At 47.0% G+C, this 14,693-nt stretch overlaps 1 protein-coding gene across 1 annotated transcript in view; it reads left to right on the forward strand.

Annotated features, from left to right (window-relative positions):
- The window catches only part of LOC140425201 (dynein axonemal heavy chain 11-like), a 755,586-nt gene that overhangs the window by 54,831 nt on the left and 686,062 nt on the right, over positions 1–14,693 (forward strand). Inside the window, 2 exon segments of the mRNA XM_072509215.1 lie at positions 3,129–3,362; positions 8,669–8,836. Of these exon segments, the coding sequence (XP_072365316.1) occupies positions 3,129–3,362; positions 8,669–8,836 (402 nt within the window).

Consider the following 14,693-nt stretch of genomic DNA (forward strand, 5'->3'; position numbering starts at 1 on the left):
AAAATAATGCACACCAGATGGAGAGGAAGATGTGCAAGAACTGTGGACGATCACGTGAGTTCACAGACGGAAAGAAATGTACCGCATATGGACCAAACTGCAGAGCTTAAAGAAAGCCAAATCACTGGGAAAAGATGTACAGAACAGAGAAAGAGGATGGTAAATGAATTATTAGAAGCAGAGCAATGGGGCGAATGAGAAAGAAAAGAAACAGAAACACCCATACCCTTGAAGACGACAATGAGTTGAGGACATAATAGATAAATGAACCATAAAACTGGATGAAATGCCAGGGTGCAACAGATCCCAGAGAAAATAAATTCTCTATTCAAATCACAAAGTAACTGAGACATAAGCCCACAACAATAAAGCTTGATGCTTGAGCACAGAGTAACATCATCCCACTCGGACTAAACCAAAATTTGATAGAAAATGGTTACCCAAGGAAAAATGTGCTGAAACCGAGCAATATCAAGCGAACAGAGATTTGTCAGCTCGGAACAATCCAAATCACAAGGACGGATAAAGGAAAATAGATTAACTGCATGTTCAATGTCACTGAAACAGATTGTTCTGCTATCATAGGGTGGAGCAGTGTGAAGAGCTGGAGCTGATCTTCGTGAACCATGAGATGAAGGAGGTGACACTGAGGGTTAAGGTAATACACCCATTGGTCCAAATGTATGCAAAGTGTTTTAACGAGATGATTGGATGCTTTTGAAGGTTTTGAGCTTCACCAGGAAAGTAAACAGTTACTTTGCACCTGTCTTCACAGAAGAAGATACAGAATCTCCCAGAAATGCGAGGAAACTAAGGGACTTGTGAAACTGAGGAACGAAAAGACATTAGTATTAATAAAGAGGTATTACTTCAAACATTACCTGGATTGAAGGTTGATGAATCTCTTGGAGCTTCATCCGAGAGTGTTACATGGCCCGCTCAACTGGGAATTGCTTCCAATTCACACTAGCATTTGCATATCCTGAATCACGGAATGAATAGTGTCCCCCAGTGGATATGCGAATCGCACATTATTCAGCTGGGAGGATCCGGCGAGTGCATACGGCTCATTTTAAATATGCTGATCTGGAGCGCGGCCACGAGGGCGAGAGCCAGAACACGCCATCTCGTTGAGTTTTGGTTGAATCTCGCAAGAAGTCTCGAGCGTTGTGAATCTCTTGAGGTCTCTCGCGAGATTCAATGGTCCTGCCGCATCACCAAGTCGGGCACGACAAGGCCGGTACATCGCCCAATTAGTCTCCCAATCTGAGAATCCATCCATCCATCCCAAGATGCATTCCCTGGCAGGTGAGTCTAAAACCTGAGGATAGAATCTCAGGATTAAGGGGTAGCTCATTAAGACCCAGTTAAGGATGAATGTCTTCATTCAGAGGGTGGTGAATCTTTGGAATTCCCTACCCCAGAGGACTGTGGAAGCTCACTTATTGAACATGTTCAAGACAGAAATCGATAGATTTCTGGAGACTAATAACATTAAGGAATACAACGATAGTGCCGGAAAGTGGATTGATGATCATCCGCAATCAAATTGAATGGCGGAGCAGGCTCAATGGGCCGATTGACCTCCTCCTGTTCCTATGTGTTCCTACACCATTATTGATCCAGAGAAGAAACCAGGAATTCATGCACCATGTTTTCATTCTATAGCTTTGCTGTACAGTAGCAATAGAACTGAAAGAAAAGCTTGAAAGAAAGCTCTTAAGAGATGGAGAAAATAAAGTGATTGCCAAGTTACAGCACCTACAGATGGAGTAAATTCTATCATTGTGAGAGAGAAGCCAAATGGAAGACTATGAATTTACTTGAATTCCAAAGATCATAATCAAGTCATAGAGGAATTACTACCCTGTTCCACGTTGGAGGAGATCACACCATGCTACTATCTATGAAGCAGAACATGACACAACTGAGAGGACCACTGCATCCTAGTTCCAATGGGAACGAATGACCTGAATTGCAACAGACTGCAAGCTTGGGAGTCATGCAAAGGGCTTTGAGCACTGACTTCTTCCCAACAAACATCCAGTCCTACCCAAGAATACTGCTGTTTGCCAGTGCATCGAGTTATCTGATAGTCCTTCCAGCTTTGAGCTGATAGTTGAATTTGACATGGAAATGGTGGATCAAGAAGTGGAAGAAACAAATCCATCTTCTGGAAAAATGAACGCCTCTGATGTGAAGGTTACGTGTTCTGAAAATGCAAATAGCAGCAGCATCGGTTGAGACAAGTGGAAATAAATAACACAGCCTTACAGAGAGAGGTTTATCACCAGTGTGTGGGTTTTGAAACCGAACAAGACTGAATCTTGCGGGAGTTCCTGCAGAGTTCAGGTGAAAGCAAACAAGATGGAAAACCTAAACAAACTGAAGTGTCTAAGTGAGCATCATAGTGCCTAGAAGCCATTGCCTGAAGAGGTGTGTGTGTGTGTGAACAGAGTCCTCTGTCAACAATTCTGTGAAGTCACCTGTCATTTTAATGAGATCCTCAGAAGAGTAAGGTTATTTTGTGGCACCACATTAATTTTAATTAACCAGTACTTGAAGTTGAAAGTTGCCAGGCTGAATATTCATTTCTAAATTCTGTTTATATTTACATGTATCTAAAGGTACGGTGCATGTTCTTATTCAATTAATTCACTTTGCAGCAAAATGAGAGGTTGTGGGGTGATAGAAAGAGATAGTTAGGTCAAGCTACAAATTTGACATCCTATTTAAAATATCATTTCCAAATTGATTCAGATCAAAATGTAATTAGTTACAAGCAAAGTTTATCCAATTAAAAAAAAAAAGTGGGATGGCACGTCGGTGTAGTGGTTATCTCTACTGCCTCATGGCGCTGAGGACCCAGGTTTGATCCCGGCCCCGGGTCACTGTCCATGTGGATTTTGCACATTCTCCCGTGTCTGCGTGGGTCTCACCCCCACAACCCAAAGATGCGCAGAGTAGATGGATTGGCCATGCTAAATTGTCCCTTAATTGGAAAAAGAAAATGCCATTTTGTTTCGTTTAAATTGATAATATGGTAGTTAGATAATCAGGTATGCTATTTTTTAGATGGGTATTCATGTTTAAAGTTAATTTCCATTGTGAATGTTCTCTCTTTCTAGGCCACGGTTTCTTTGTCACCAGAGGAACTTCTGAAAGAGGAGATTGAGGAGTCTGTGGATCGTGTGCAAATATCTGTGAAAATCTTCAAAGCTTATAAAGACTGTTTCTTGAAGCACAAAGAAAAGTTAGCAAACTATTACACGAACTTGCAAGATTGCATCCTCTGGGACTTCCCATTATCAATGGTTTTCACACGGTTTGACAGGTTTTTAAATCGGCTACTACAACTTGAGGTAAACAAATATTTTGTTCAATAATTACTTTTAACAATAGTAAACCTGAATAATAATAATAATCTTTATTCATGTCACAAGTAGGCTTACATTAACACTGCAATGAAGTTACTGTGAAAATCCCTGAGTCGCCACATTCCAGCGCCTCTTTGGGTACACTGAGGGAGAATTCAGAATGTCTAAATTACCTAACAGCACCTCTTTCGGGACTTGTGGGAGGAAACCGGAGCACCCGGAGGAAACCCACGCAGACACGGGGAAAACGTGCAGACTCTGCACAGACAGTGACCCAAGCCGGGAATCGAACCCAGGTCCCTGGCGCTGAGAAGCAACAGTGCTAACTTATGTGACATTTCAGGCTTTAATAATGGATAACAATGGCTACAGTTCCACATTTATATCGAATTAAAAACCTCCCATCTATAGACACTTTCTGTTTGTATGTCCTGACTTTCCTGGCATGGGGTGGGTCCCAATGTCGGGACCATGTACAGGATCTGAGCCCATGCAAGATGGCCTGCGGAATCCCTGCGGCAATCTTCGTGGCAACAGCTAATTATGTGGCTGCTGCCAACCTCAATGCCCAATTAAGGACACTTTCTGGCTCTCCACGTGGCCTTGGCATCGCCACTGGGCGAGGTGGTTACAACTGAGGCTTCAAGGATAACGATGGGCCTCTTCGCAGGAATGATAAAAGATTTGTTCCTGTGCTGGGGTCTGGTAGGCAGGCTCTGGCATGCAGAGGGGAAACCTCTCGAGCAGCGGAGCTGGGGCCACAGGAGGCAGCCTATGTGACCAGCAGTTTCCTCCAGAGGTAATTGGGCAGTGGAGCCTCCGGGGGTGATGTCTGTTTTGTCATTATAAATTTCTATGTCCACATTTATAATGGCTGCTACCTATGTAAATTGATCACTCTTTCCAGAAATTACTCTGAAAGTATTCTGAATGTTTTCTAGAAAGGCTTTATAGACAGAATTGAAAACTACATATTTTGTAAAATGATTCAATAAATGCATCTGTTGAATTACGCTTTGTGTGCTTAGTGCCTGCATTAAAATGTTTTGCTTCAAGGCTTCAGTTGCTTCTAAAAGCCAAGCCTAGCGGCTGGATTTTCAATCAGGTGTCAGAATCTGAGCATGTGGGCTAATTCTGGGTCTTGACTCCACCTGTAGCATTCCGACTAGGGCTTTTAAAGCTGCATCCAATTAAAGGGAACAGAGAGGGAGTAGGCTTGCCATGCAATCAGGAATCAGCCAATAGTAGGCCCTCCAGCATTCGGCCCCATTCGGGTTGGGATCTGCCACCCTGAAGATGGGGCGAGAGAGAAGGAGAAAGTCAGGCATATCAATATCCTTTTTAAAAATGCCACAGCTGCCTAACCATTATCGTGGTGGGAAACCCCTCCAGCGTTTGGCTGGCGGGCGGATGAGACTGTGGCCTGACAGCAATTAAGAATCCTGGATGGAGGCCTTTCCTTGCCAGATCCATCAGTGCCCGTGCCCCCCCCCCCCCAGTACGTTAAATCTAGGTGACCAACTTAAAGGTGATGAGAATATTCAGTAGGATGTGGCAAACAATATGGCTGGGTGAAGCAATGGATGGTGAAGCTTAATGTTTAAAATGGGAAATATTGCGGGCTGGATTCTCCGTTCTGGATACTAAGTGCTTCAGCCAGCGGAGACTCACTACTGGTCAATGCTGGCACTAGGAGTAGCACAGGTGTGAATCCCTCTCTCTTACCATGCTAATTTATGCATGGACCCCCACCCCACAAAACAGCCGCAATACCCAACTTTTGTGGACTTAGCCCTTCCATCTCAAGCCACCTCTCACTTCTCCCCCAACTTATGGCCCCTTATAAAGTTGTTCACCTCCTCTAGCATCTCAAAATAGTTCTCACGGCCGGTGAATGTTACCCAAAGTCTCGCCGGGTACAACACCCCAAAACAAATATTTATATGCACAACACAGACTTGGCCTTGTTGAATCCCGCATGCCTCTTTGTCAGCTCCATGCCATGCCACGTCCTGGTAAATCCGGACGTGATTACCCTCCCATTCATGGACTCGCTTCAACCTGGCCCAGTTCAGGATCTTCTCCTTGTCCACGAACTTGTGCAGCCATGCAATCATGTAATCACCACCCCCGAGTGCTTCCTTGCTCTTCGTCTTCTACCTCAAGGACCCGTGCGCCTATCCACTCCTAGAGCCTTGTCCAGCACTTTCTCCTCCACCAACCTGGCCAGCACCCTTGAAATGTACTTTGTGGTGCTCGTTCCTTCCATGCCCTCTATGCGGCATGGTAGCACAGTGGTTAGCACTGTGGCTTCACAGCTCCAGGGTCACAGGTTTGATTCCTGGCTTGGGCCACTTTCTGTGCGGTATTTGTACGTTGTCCCCGTGTGTGCATGGCTTTCATCTGGGTGCTCTGTTTTCCTCCCACAGTCCAAAGATGTGCAGGTTAGGTGGATTGGCCATGATAAATTGCCCTTAGTGTCCAAAAAGGTTAGGAGGGGTTGGGTTACTGGGTTAGGGTGGAAGTGTGGGCTTAAGTGGGGTGGTCTTTCCAAGGGTTGGTGCCGACTCAATGGGCCAAATGGCCTCCTTCTGCACTGTAAATTCTATGTTCTCTGGCAAGCACGCAATCTATAAGTTCTGCCGTCTCAATCTGTTCTCCTGCTCCTCCACCTCCTCCCACAGCGACTTGCATAGATCCCCCAAGATCTCCACCTCCGACTCCAAAGACACAATCTGATTGCTCTGGCCGGACACCACCTTTTCCACCTCACATATCGTCCCATGCGCCTGATTGTACTTCTCCACCTGATCCAATGGCCACTGCTCCCTCAATCGCCTTTGACCAGTCTCTGTGCATCTCCTTCCTTTGCTGGCGTAATTCCTCCTTGATGAAGCTCATCAACTGCTCCATTTGTGGTTTTCCCACCGACCTTGACCCTTCCCCCTCCGCCATTTTCAAAATTAGTGCTGCGCCGTCTCCTCCGTATCCTTGTCCAGGTCGTTAACTGTCTTTTGCGGGGACTGATGTCCAGTAAACATGACAATCTTGGGGAGAACCTCTCCTCCTACACCTTCTGCTCCACTTTTCTGCCGGAACTACCCCACTAAAACGTTTCAAAAACCAATGCCTTTGAGCCGGAACTGTCTTGTGTTTGACCACTCACTCCATGGCCGCCACCGGATGTCCACCTCCTCTTTTGCCCCCTCCTTTGTCTTGCCTGAAGATTCCATATCCCGGGATGGTGAGTTGTCAATCCTGCCCTTTCCTCAACCACGTCTCCATGACTACTATATCACAATTGCGCTTATCAATCGTCGCACTTAACTCATCCGTTTTACCTCTAATACTCCTGGCATTAAAGTAGAGGCCATCCAGCCTTGTCTTACTCCCTTGAAACGTACTACTGTAGTATTCCCTCCAACTTGATTGCTTTTCTGTGCTATGCTGTGTCCCTATTCTGCTAACAGTCTGCGTCCCCTCCCCCTGCTGAATTAGTTTAAACTCCACCCAACGGCACGAGCAAACCCGCCAGCAAGGATGTTAGTCGTGCTCTGGTTTAGATGTAGACCGTCCCAATTGTACAGGTCCCACCTTCCACAGAAACGGTCCCAGTGGTCCAGGAATCTAAACCCCACCATCCTGCACCAACTCTTAAACCACACATTCACTGTGCTATTCTCCTAGCACATGGCACTGGAGTAATCCAGAGATTACAATCCAAGAGTTCCTGCTTTTTGGTCTACTACTTAACTCCCTGAATTCCTGATGCAAGACCTCATCCTTGTTTCTACCTATATCATTGGCACCAGAATGTACCATGATCTCTGCCTTATCACACTTGCCCTTCAGAATGCCCTGCAGCTGTTCAGTGACATCCTGGACCCTGGCACCAGGGAGGCAACAAACCATCCTGGAATCACAGTGACGGCCACAGTAGCATCTATCTGTGCCCCTGACTATAGAATCCCTTATTATTATTGTTCTTCATTTCTTTCCCCCTTGACCCACTGCAGGGTCCACCACGTCTGGGCCATGCTTGGAAAACTTGCACCAAATCACGCTGGGAGGGTTCCCTGCTGCAGTGGTCGGTGCTAACCGGGTGGGGAGTGGGAGGGGCGACACTCTGGCTTCCAGCCCATTAATCAGATGCAAATGGGAGCAAATCACTGATTTGCATCCTTCCAGTGGTGCGGGGTGTGTAGCTCACTGGCGGGGGACCAGAGTATTCGGAACGGGGTTGGCACCCAATTTTCAGCCGACACTCCATTCTCCGCAGGATCGGGTAACTTGCTACTGGTGTTGGGCAAGGGAAAATCCACCCCTTAATCTTTTTCTGCAAAAAATTAATTCAGGTTGTTAAAATTATATATGCCTTAATAAAATATTTTCCAAAAAAAAATTAATCTGGGATGAATTTAATCATGGAGAGCTCAGCTTTCTCTCACTGTTTGCATATATTTATGCTCTTGGCTGCGATCTTGAGCCCGCACTCGCTGTCCACGGGTGTGGCGGCGAGGACGGAAAAGCTTGTGAGAATTGGGAAACGCGATTCTCGCCGGAGAGATCGCATTTTCTGATCTCCCCCCCCCCCCCCCCCCCCCAACCCTCCACCCAACCCTCCACCCTCCGCTGGCAATGTCCTGAGATTCACGCCCAGAAAGGGTGTGAATCTCATTTTAATACATTTCACAGTTATTACCGGACCCCCTGCCAAATGTGTTCAGGTTGGCGAGGTTTATAACAAGCTTGGCCAGACGTGAGGCAGTCTAGGGGATCCCTGTGGGGAGGGGCGGGGTGCGTTGGCATCTGGGGTTGTAGGTGGGTGGGTGGGGGAGGGGGGAAGATAGAAGAGAGATGGGGTACCGGCAATGAATGTTGGGGTGAGAGGAGCCTCTGATACCTCGGTGATGGAGGCTGGAGGCCAATAGGCTCCAGCGTCAGTCGAGGTGCCCTCTTTGGAGCCAGTTCCCAGCTCTGAGGTTGCGTCCCACCAGAGTGACGCCGGAAACCACACTTACTTTATTTTGGCAAAAAGGCTCAAGATTCCCTGAGAAAATTAATGTGTGCAGCTGGAGAGTTAAATGCCAGTTTTCTGTCTGAGCCTGACACTTTGCCAAATTCTGGTAAGGTTCTGTGCGTTGCCTCTTTTTCTCGCTCACATGTAGAAGTGTACCTGTGATGGTGCATACACATGCCCTCATACCTATCGTTAAGTGATGATCATTTTCAGAAGTGAATGTTTGCAGTCTGTTTAACCTGAAATGTTTGTGATGTTGTTTTTATTACAGGATTTGTTTATTACCATGCTGGAATTCCAAAAGCTGGAAAAGCTGGAGTTTGGTGGCATGAAAGGGAAAATGCTAAGTGAAAACATTTCTAAAATGAACAACGAATTCTTGGAATGCTGTAAGGTTTTCAAGGAAAGCACCTATAATCCTCTGGATTACGAAAACACGGTAAAGATGATTCTTTGTCTTTGGTCACAATTATATGCAAAGGGAAGCTTCAACTCTTGAAATGGTGTGGCCCTGCAATTCTCCTACCCTAGCACCATAACTTTGAGGTGATAAGGCAAAACCCTTGGCGAAGTGACCGGGGTTGTTTCAAAGTGGTAGACAGGATAACCTTCAAAGAACTTGGCCGGGATTCTCCGAAATCTCGGCCAAGTGTTGACGCCGGAGTGGTGTACGCCGGCGTCAACGGGCCTCCTGGCCCAGTTATTTTCGGGATTTCAGGGGGCTGTGCGCTGCTCCGACGCCGAAAGCCGGCCCTGCACAGCCAGCGCGGGTCCGCGCATGTGCGCGAAGGCCATCTCCGTGCCGACGCATGCGCGTGGTTGCCGTCTCCGCGCAACATGGCGGAGCCCTACAGGGGCCTGGCGTGGAGGAACAGAGCCCCCCCCCCCCCCCCCGAATGAGCTTGTCTGCTGATTGGTAGCCCCCGATCGTGGGCCTGGCCACCGTGGAGGCCCCCCCCCCCCACCAGGACGGCCCCCGCAGCCAGAACATTGAGGCACCGCCGGGTGGGAACATATGTGAACCATGCCGGCGGAACTCGGCGGGCACTCGGCCTGTTGAGCGCGGAGAATCGCCGCGGGGGCAAGTTGAAACCGAGTCGACATTCCGAACTGAATGTAGAGATAGGACAGGGAATTGTTTAAAAGATAGAACTGCCATAGCTAACTGAAAGAAAATAAATTGGCCATGATAATACCAACAATAGACCCAACAAAACGCTTCTTGAGTAAGAAATTCAGGCCAATTTAAAATCTTATACAGTTAAATGTAATTTGTAATGCTTTGAAAGAGTGATTTTGCAACAAAAATATGTTCAGTTACATTTAGCAGCCACTGCATCAATGTCACTTTAAACCAGATTTTATTTTTCTTGGAATACTGTGGATATGAAATCTCTTTCTGCGCACGAAAATCAGTATGTACTCATTGACATGCGATCATTTCTTGTAGTGGAATTGCTGCCTGGTGTTATGAAATGCATCCACTTGTAGCAGTATTTTATGCTTATGTCAAGTTTTGACAGATGCCCATGTAATCTTGAAAGTTAAAAATGTTCTTGTGCATTGTGCAATCAACATATTTATGCTGCTTTTGACGAACCATGTTCCAGCATCCTCACATTGTTCTGAAATGCTTTGGAAAATTCTCAGCTTCATGGTTCGAATGAAGAAGATAGCTGCAGGATTTGAGCTTTGGAATTTGAGGATATTAGCAACGCAGGGTTAATAAAAGCCGAAAGCACTGGAAAGTCTCAGCAGGTCTGGCAACATCTGTGGAGAGAGCGAATCATCCGTGACTCCCTCTCAGAACCCCACCAATTTTGGACAGGACCAGAACATGTGGACATGATTTGCAGGAGACCTGGCACATCCTGCACACTGATCAGCCACTTCTGGGAAGAATCGGCTCAGCCTTGCCGGCGTGATACGTGCTCTATGCATGGGTCTACAGGACAGGCTCCTCTCGGAGAATAATATTGGGGAGGGCAAGGTCTCCAATGTGTATGCCGCGTTGGCCAGGATGGTGGGGGTTTCGATGTGGCAATGCGGCAAAAATGGGAGGAAGAATTGGGAGTCACGGTGCGAGGTTGGATTTGGGAAGAAGCATTGCATAGTATTAACATATCCTCATTGTGTGCTAGACTTAGTCTTATTCAGCTTAAAGTTCTCAGTATCATAGATTATCATAGAATTTACAGTGCAGAAGGAGGCCATTCGGCCCATTGAGTCTGCACCGGCTCTTGGAAAGAGCACCCTACCCAAGGTCAACACCTCCACCCTATCCCCATAGCCCAGAAACCCCATCCAACATTAAGGGAAATTTTGGACACTAAGGGCAATTTATCACGGCCAATCCACCTAACCTGCACATCTTTGGACTGTGGGAGGAAACCTGAGCACCCGGAAGAAACCCACGCACACACGGGGAGGATGTGCAGACTCCGCACAGACAGTGACCCAAGCCAGAATCGAACCTGGGACCCTGGAGTTGTGAAGCAATTGTGCTATCCATAATGCTACCGTGCTGCCCTTAACAAATCAATCTACACTATATCATTCTACCGTAATCCATGTACCTATCCAATAGCTGCTTGAAGGTCCCTAATGTTTCCGACTCAACTACTTCCACAGGCAGTGCATTCCATGCCTCCACTACACTCTGGGTAAAGAACCTACCTCTGACACCCCCCCCCCCCTATATCTTCCACCATTCACCTTAAATTTATGTCCCCTTGTAATGGTTTGTTCCACCCGGGGAAAAAGTCTCTGACTGTCTACTCTATCTATTCCCCTGATCAACTTATAAACCTCTATCAAGTCACCCCTCATACTTCTCCGTTCTAATGAGAAAAGGCCTAGCACCCTCAACCTTTCCTCGTAAGACCTACTCTCCATTCCAGGCAACATCCTGGTAAATCTTCTTTGCACCTTTTCCAGAGCTTCCACATCCTTCCTAAAATGAGGCGACCAGAACTGTACACAGTACTCCAAATGTGCCCTTACCAAAGTTTTGGACAGCTGCATCATCACCTCACGGCTCTTAAATTCAATCCCTCTGTTAATGAACGCTAGCACACCATAGGCCTTCTTCAGAGCTCTATCCACTTGAGTGGCAACTTTCAAAGATGTATGAACATAGACCCCAAGATCTCTCTGCTCCTCCACATTGCCAAGAACTCTACCGTTAACCCTGTATTCCGCATTCATATTTGTCCTTCCAAAAACCCTTCCTCACTATCCACAACTCCACCAATCTTCGTATCGTCTGCAAATTTACTGACCCACCCTTCAACTCCCTCATCCAACTCATTAATGAAAATCACAAACAGCAGAGGACCCAGAACTGATCCCTGCGGTACGCCACTCGTAACTGGGATCCAGGCTGAATATTTGCCATCTACCACCACTCTCTGACTTCTATCGGTTAGCCAGTTTGTTATCCAACTGGCCAAATTTCCCACTATCCCATACCTCCTTACTTTCTGCATAAGCCTACCATGGGGAAACTTATCAAATGCCTTACTAAAATCCATGTACACTACATCCACTGCTTTACCTTCATCCACATGCTTGGTCACCTCCTCAAAGAATTCAATAAGACTTGTGAGACAAGACCTACCCCTCACAAATCCGTGCTGACTATCCCTAATCAAGCAGTGTCTTTCCAGATGCTTGGAAATCCTATTCTTCAGTACCCTTTCCATTACTTTGCCTACCACCGAAGTAAGACAAACTGGTCTGTAATTCCCAGGGTTATCCCTAGTCCCTTTTTTGAACAGGGGCACGACATTCGCCACTCTCCAATCCCCTGGTACCACCCTTTTTGACAGTGAGGACGAAAAGATCATTGTCAACGGCTCTGCAATTTCATCTCTTGCTTCCCATAGAATCCTTGGATATATCCCGTCAGGCCCGGGGGACTTGTCAATCCTCAAGTTTTTCAAAATACTCAACACATCTTCCTTCCTAACAAGTATTTCCTCGAGCTTACCAGTCTGTTCCACACTGTCCTCTCCAACAATATGGCCCCTCTCATTTGTAAATACAGAAGAAAAGTACTCATTCAAGACCTCTCCTATCTCTTCAGACTCAATACACAATCTCCCGCTACTGTCCTTGGTCGGTTCTACCCTTGCTCTAGTCATTCTCATATTTCTCACATATGTGTAAAAGGCTTTTCCTTGTTCCTACCTGTCAAAGATTGTTCATGCCCTCTCTTAGCTCTCCTGATCCCTTTCTTCAGTTCCCTCCTGGCTATCTTATATCCCTCCAGCGCCCTGTCTGAACCTTGTTTCCTTAGCCTTACATAAGTCTCCTTTTTCTTCTTAATGAGACATTCAACCTCTCTTGTCAACCATGGTTCCCTCACTCGGCCATCTCTTCCCTGCCTGACAGGGACATACATATCAAGGACACGTAGTACCTGTTCCTTGAACAAGTTCCACATTTCAGTTGTGTCCTTCCTTGACCGCCTATGTTCCCAACTTATGCACTTCAATTCTTGTCTGACAACATCGTATTTACCCTACCCCAATTGTAAATCTTGCCCTGTTGCACGCACCTATCCCTCTCCATTACTAAAGTGAAAGTCACAGAATCGTGGTCACTATCTCCAAAATGCTCCCTCACTAACAAATCTATCACTTGCCCTGGTTCATTACCAAGTACCAAATCCAATATTGCCTCCCCTCTGGTCGGACAATCTACATACTGTGTTAGAAAAGCTTCCTGGACACACTGCACAAACACCACCCCATCCAAACTATTTGATCTAAAGAGTTTCCACTCAATATTTGGGAAGTTAAAGTCACCCATGACTACTACCCTGTGACTTCTGCATCTTTCCAAAATGTGTTTCCCAATCTGTTCCTCCACATCTCTGTTACTATTGGGGGGCCTATAGAAAACTCCTAACCAGGTGACTGCTCCTTTCCTATTTCTGACATCAACCCATACTACATCAGTAGGCTGATACTCCTCAGACTGCCTTTCTACAGCTGTCATACTATCTCTAATTAACAATGCCACCCACCCCCCCCATCCCACCTATTTTACCACCCTCCCTAATCTTATTGAAACATCTATAACCAGGGACCTCCAACAACCATTTCTGCCCCTCTTCTATTCAAGTTTCCGTGATGGCCACCACAAGTACCGATCCATGCCTTAAGTTCACCCACCTTATTCCTGATGCTTCTTGCGTTGAAGTATACACACTTCAACCCCTCTCCATGCCTGCAAGTACTCTCCTTTGTCAGTGTTCCCTTCCCCACTGCCTCACTACACGCTTTGGCGTCCTGAATATCGGCTACCTTAGTTGCTGGACTACAAATCCGGTTCCCATTCCCCAGCCAAATTAGTTTAAACCCTCCCGAAGAGTACTAGAAAACCTCCCTCCCAGGATATTGGTGCCCCTCTGGTTCAGATGCAACCCGTCCTGTTTATACAGGTCCCACCTTCCCCAGAATGCGCTCCAATTATCCAAATACCTGAAGCCCTCCCTCCTACACCATTCCTGCAGCCACGTGTTCAGCCGCACTTTCTCCTTATTCCTAGCCTCGCTATCACGTGGCACCGGCAACAAACCACAGATGACAACTCTGTCTGCCCTGGCTTTTAACTTCCAGCCTAACTCCCTAAACTCGTTTATTACCTCCACACCCCTTTTCCTACCTACGTCGTTGGTACCAATGTGTACCACGACCTCTGGCTGCTCCCCCTCCCCCTTAAGGATCCTGAAGACACGATCCGAGACATCCCTGGCACCCGGGAGGCAACATACCTTCCGGGAGTCTCGCTCGCGACCACAGAATCTCCTATCTATTCCCCTAACCATTGAATCTCCTCCTACTATTGCTTTTCTATTCTCCCCCCTTCCCTTCTGAGCCCCAGAGCCAGACTCAGTGCCAGAGACCTGGCCGCTAGGGCCTTCCCCCGGTAGGTCATCCCCCCCAAACAGCATCCAAAACAGTATACTTGTTTTGAAGGGGAACGGCCACGAGGGATCCCTGCACTGTCTGCCTGTTTGTTTTCTTTCCCCTGACTGTAACCCAGCTACTCTTGTCCTGTACCTTGGGTGTGGTTACCTCCCTGTAACTCTTCTCTATCACCCCCCTCTGCCTCCCGGATGATCCGAAGTTCATCCAGCTTCAGCTCCAGTTCCCTAACACGGTTTTTGAGGAGCTGGAGTTGGGTGCACTTCCCGCAGGTATAGTCAGCGGTACACCGGTGGTATCCCTCACCACCCACATCCTACAGGAGGAGCATGCAACTGGCCTAGCCTCCATCCCCTCTTA

The sequence above is a fragment of the Scyliorhinus torazame genome, chromosome 6 (assembly GCF_047496885.1).
Source record: "Scyliorhinus torazame isolate Kashiwa2021f chromosome 6, sScyTor2.1, whole genome shotgun sequence".
NCBI classification, from domain to species: Eukaryota; Metazoa; Chordata; class Chondrichthyes; order Carcharhiniformes; family Scyliorhinidae; genus Scyliorhinus; species Scyliorhinus torazame.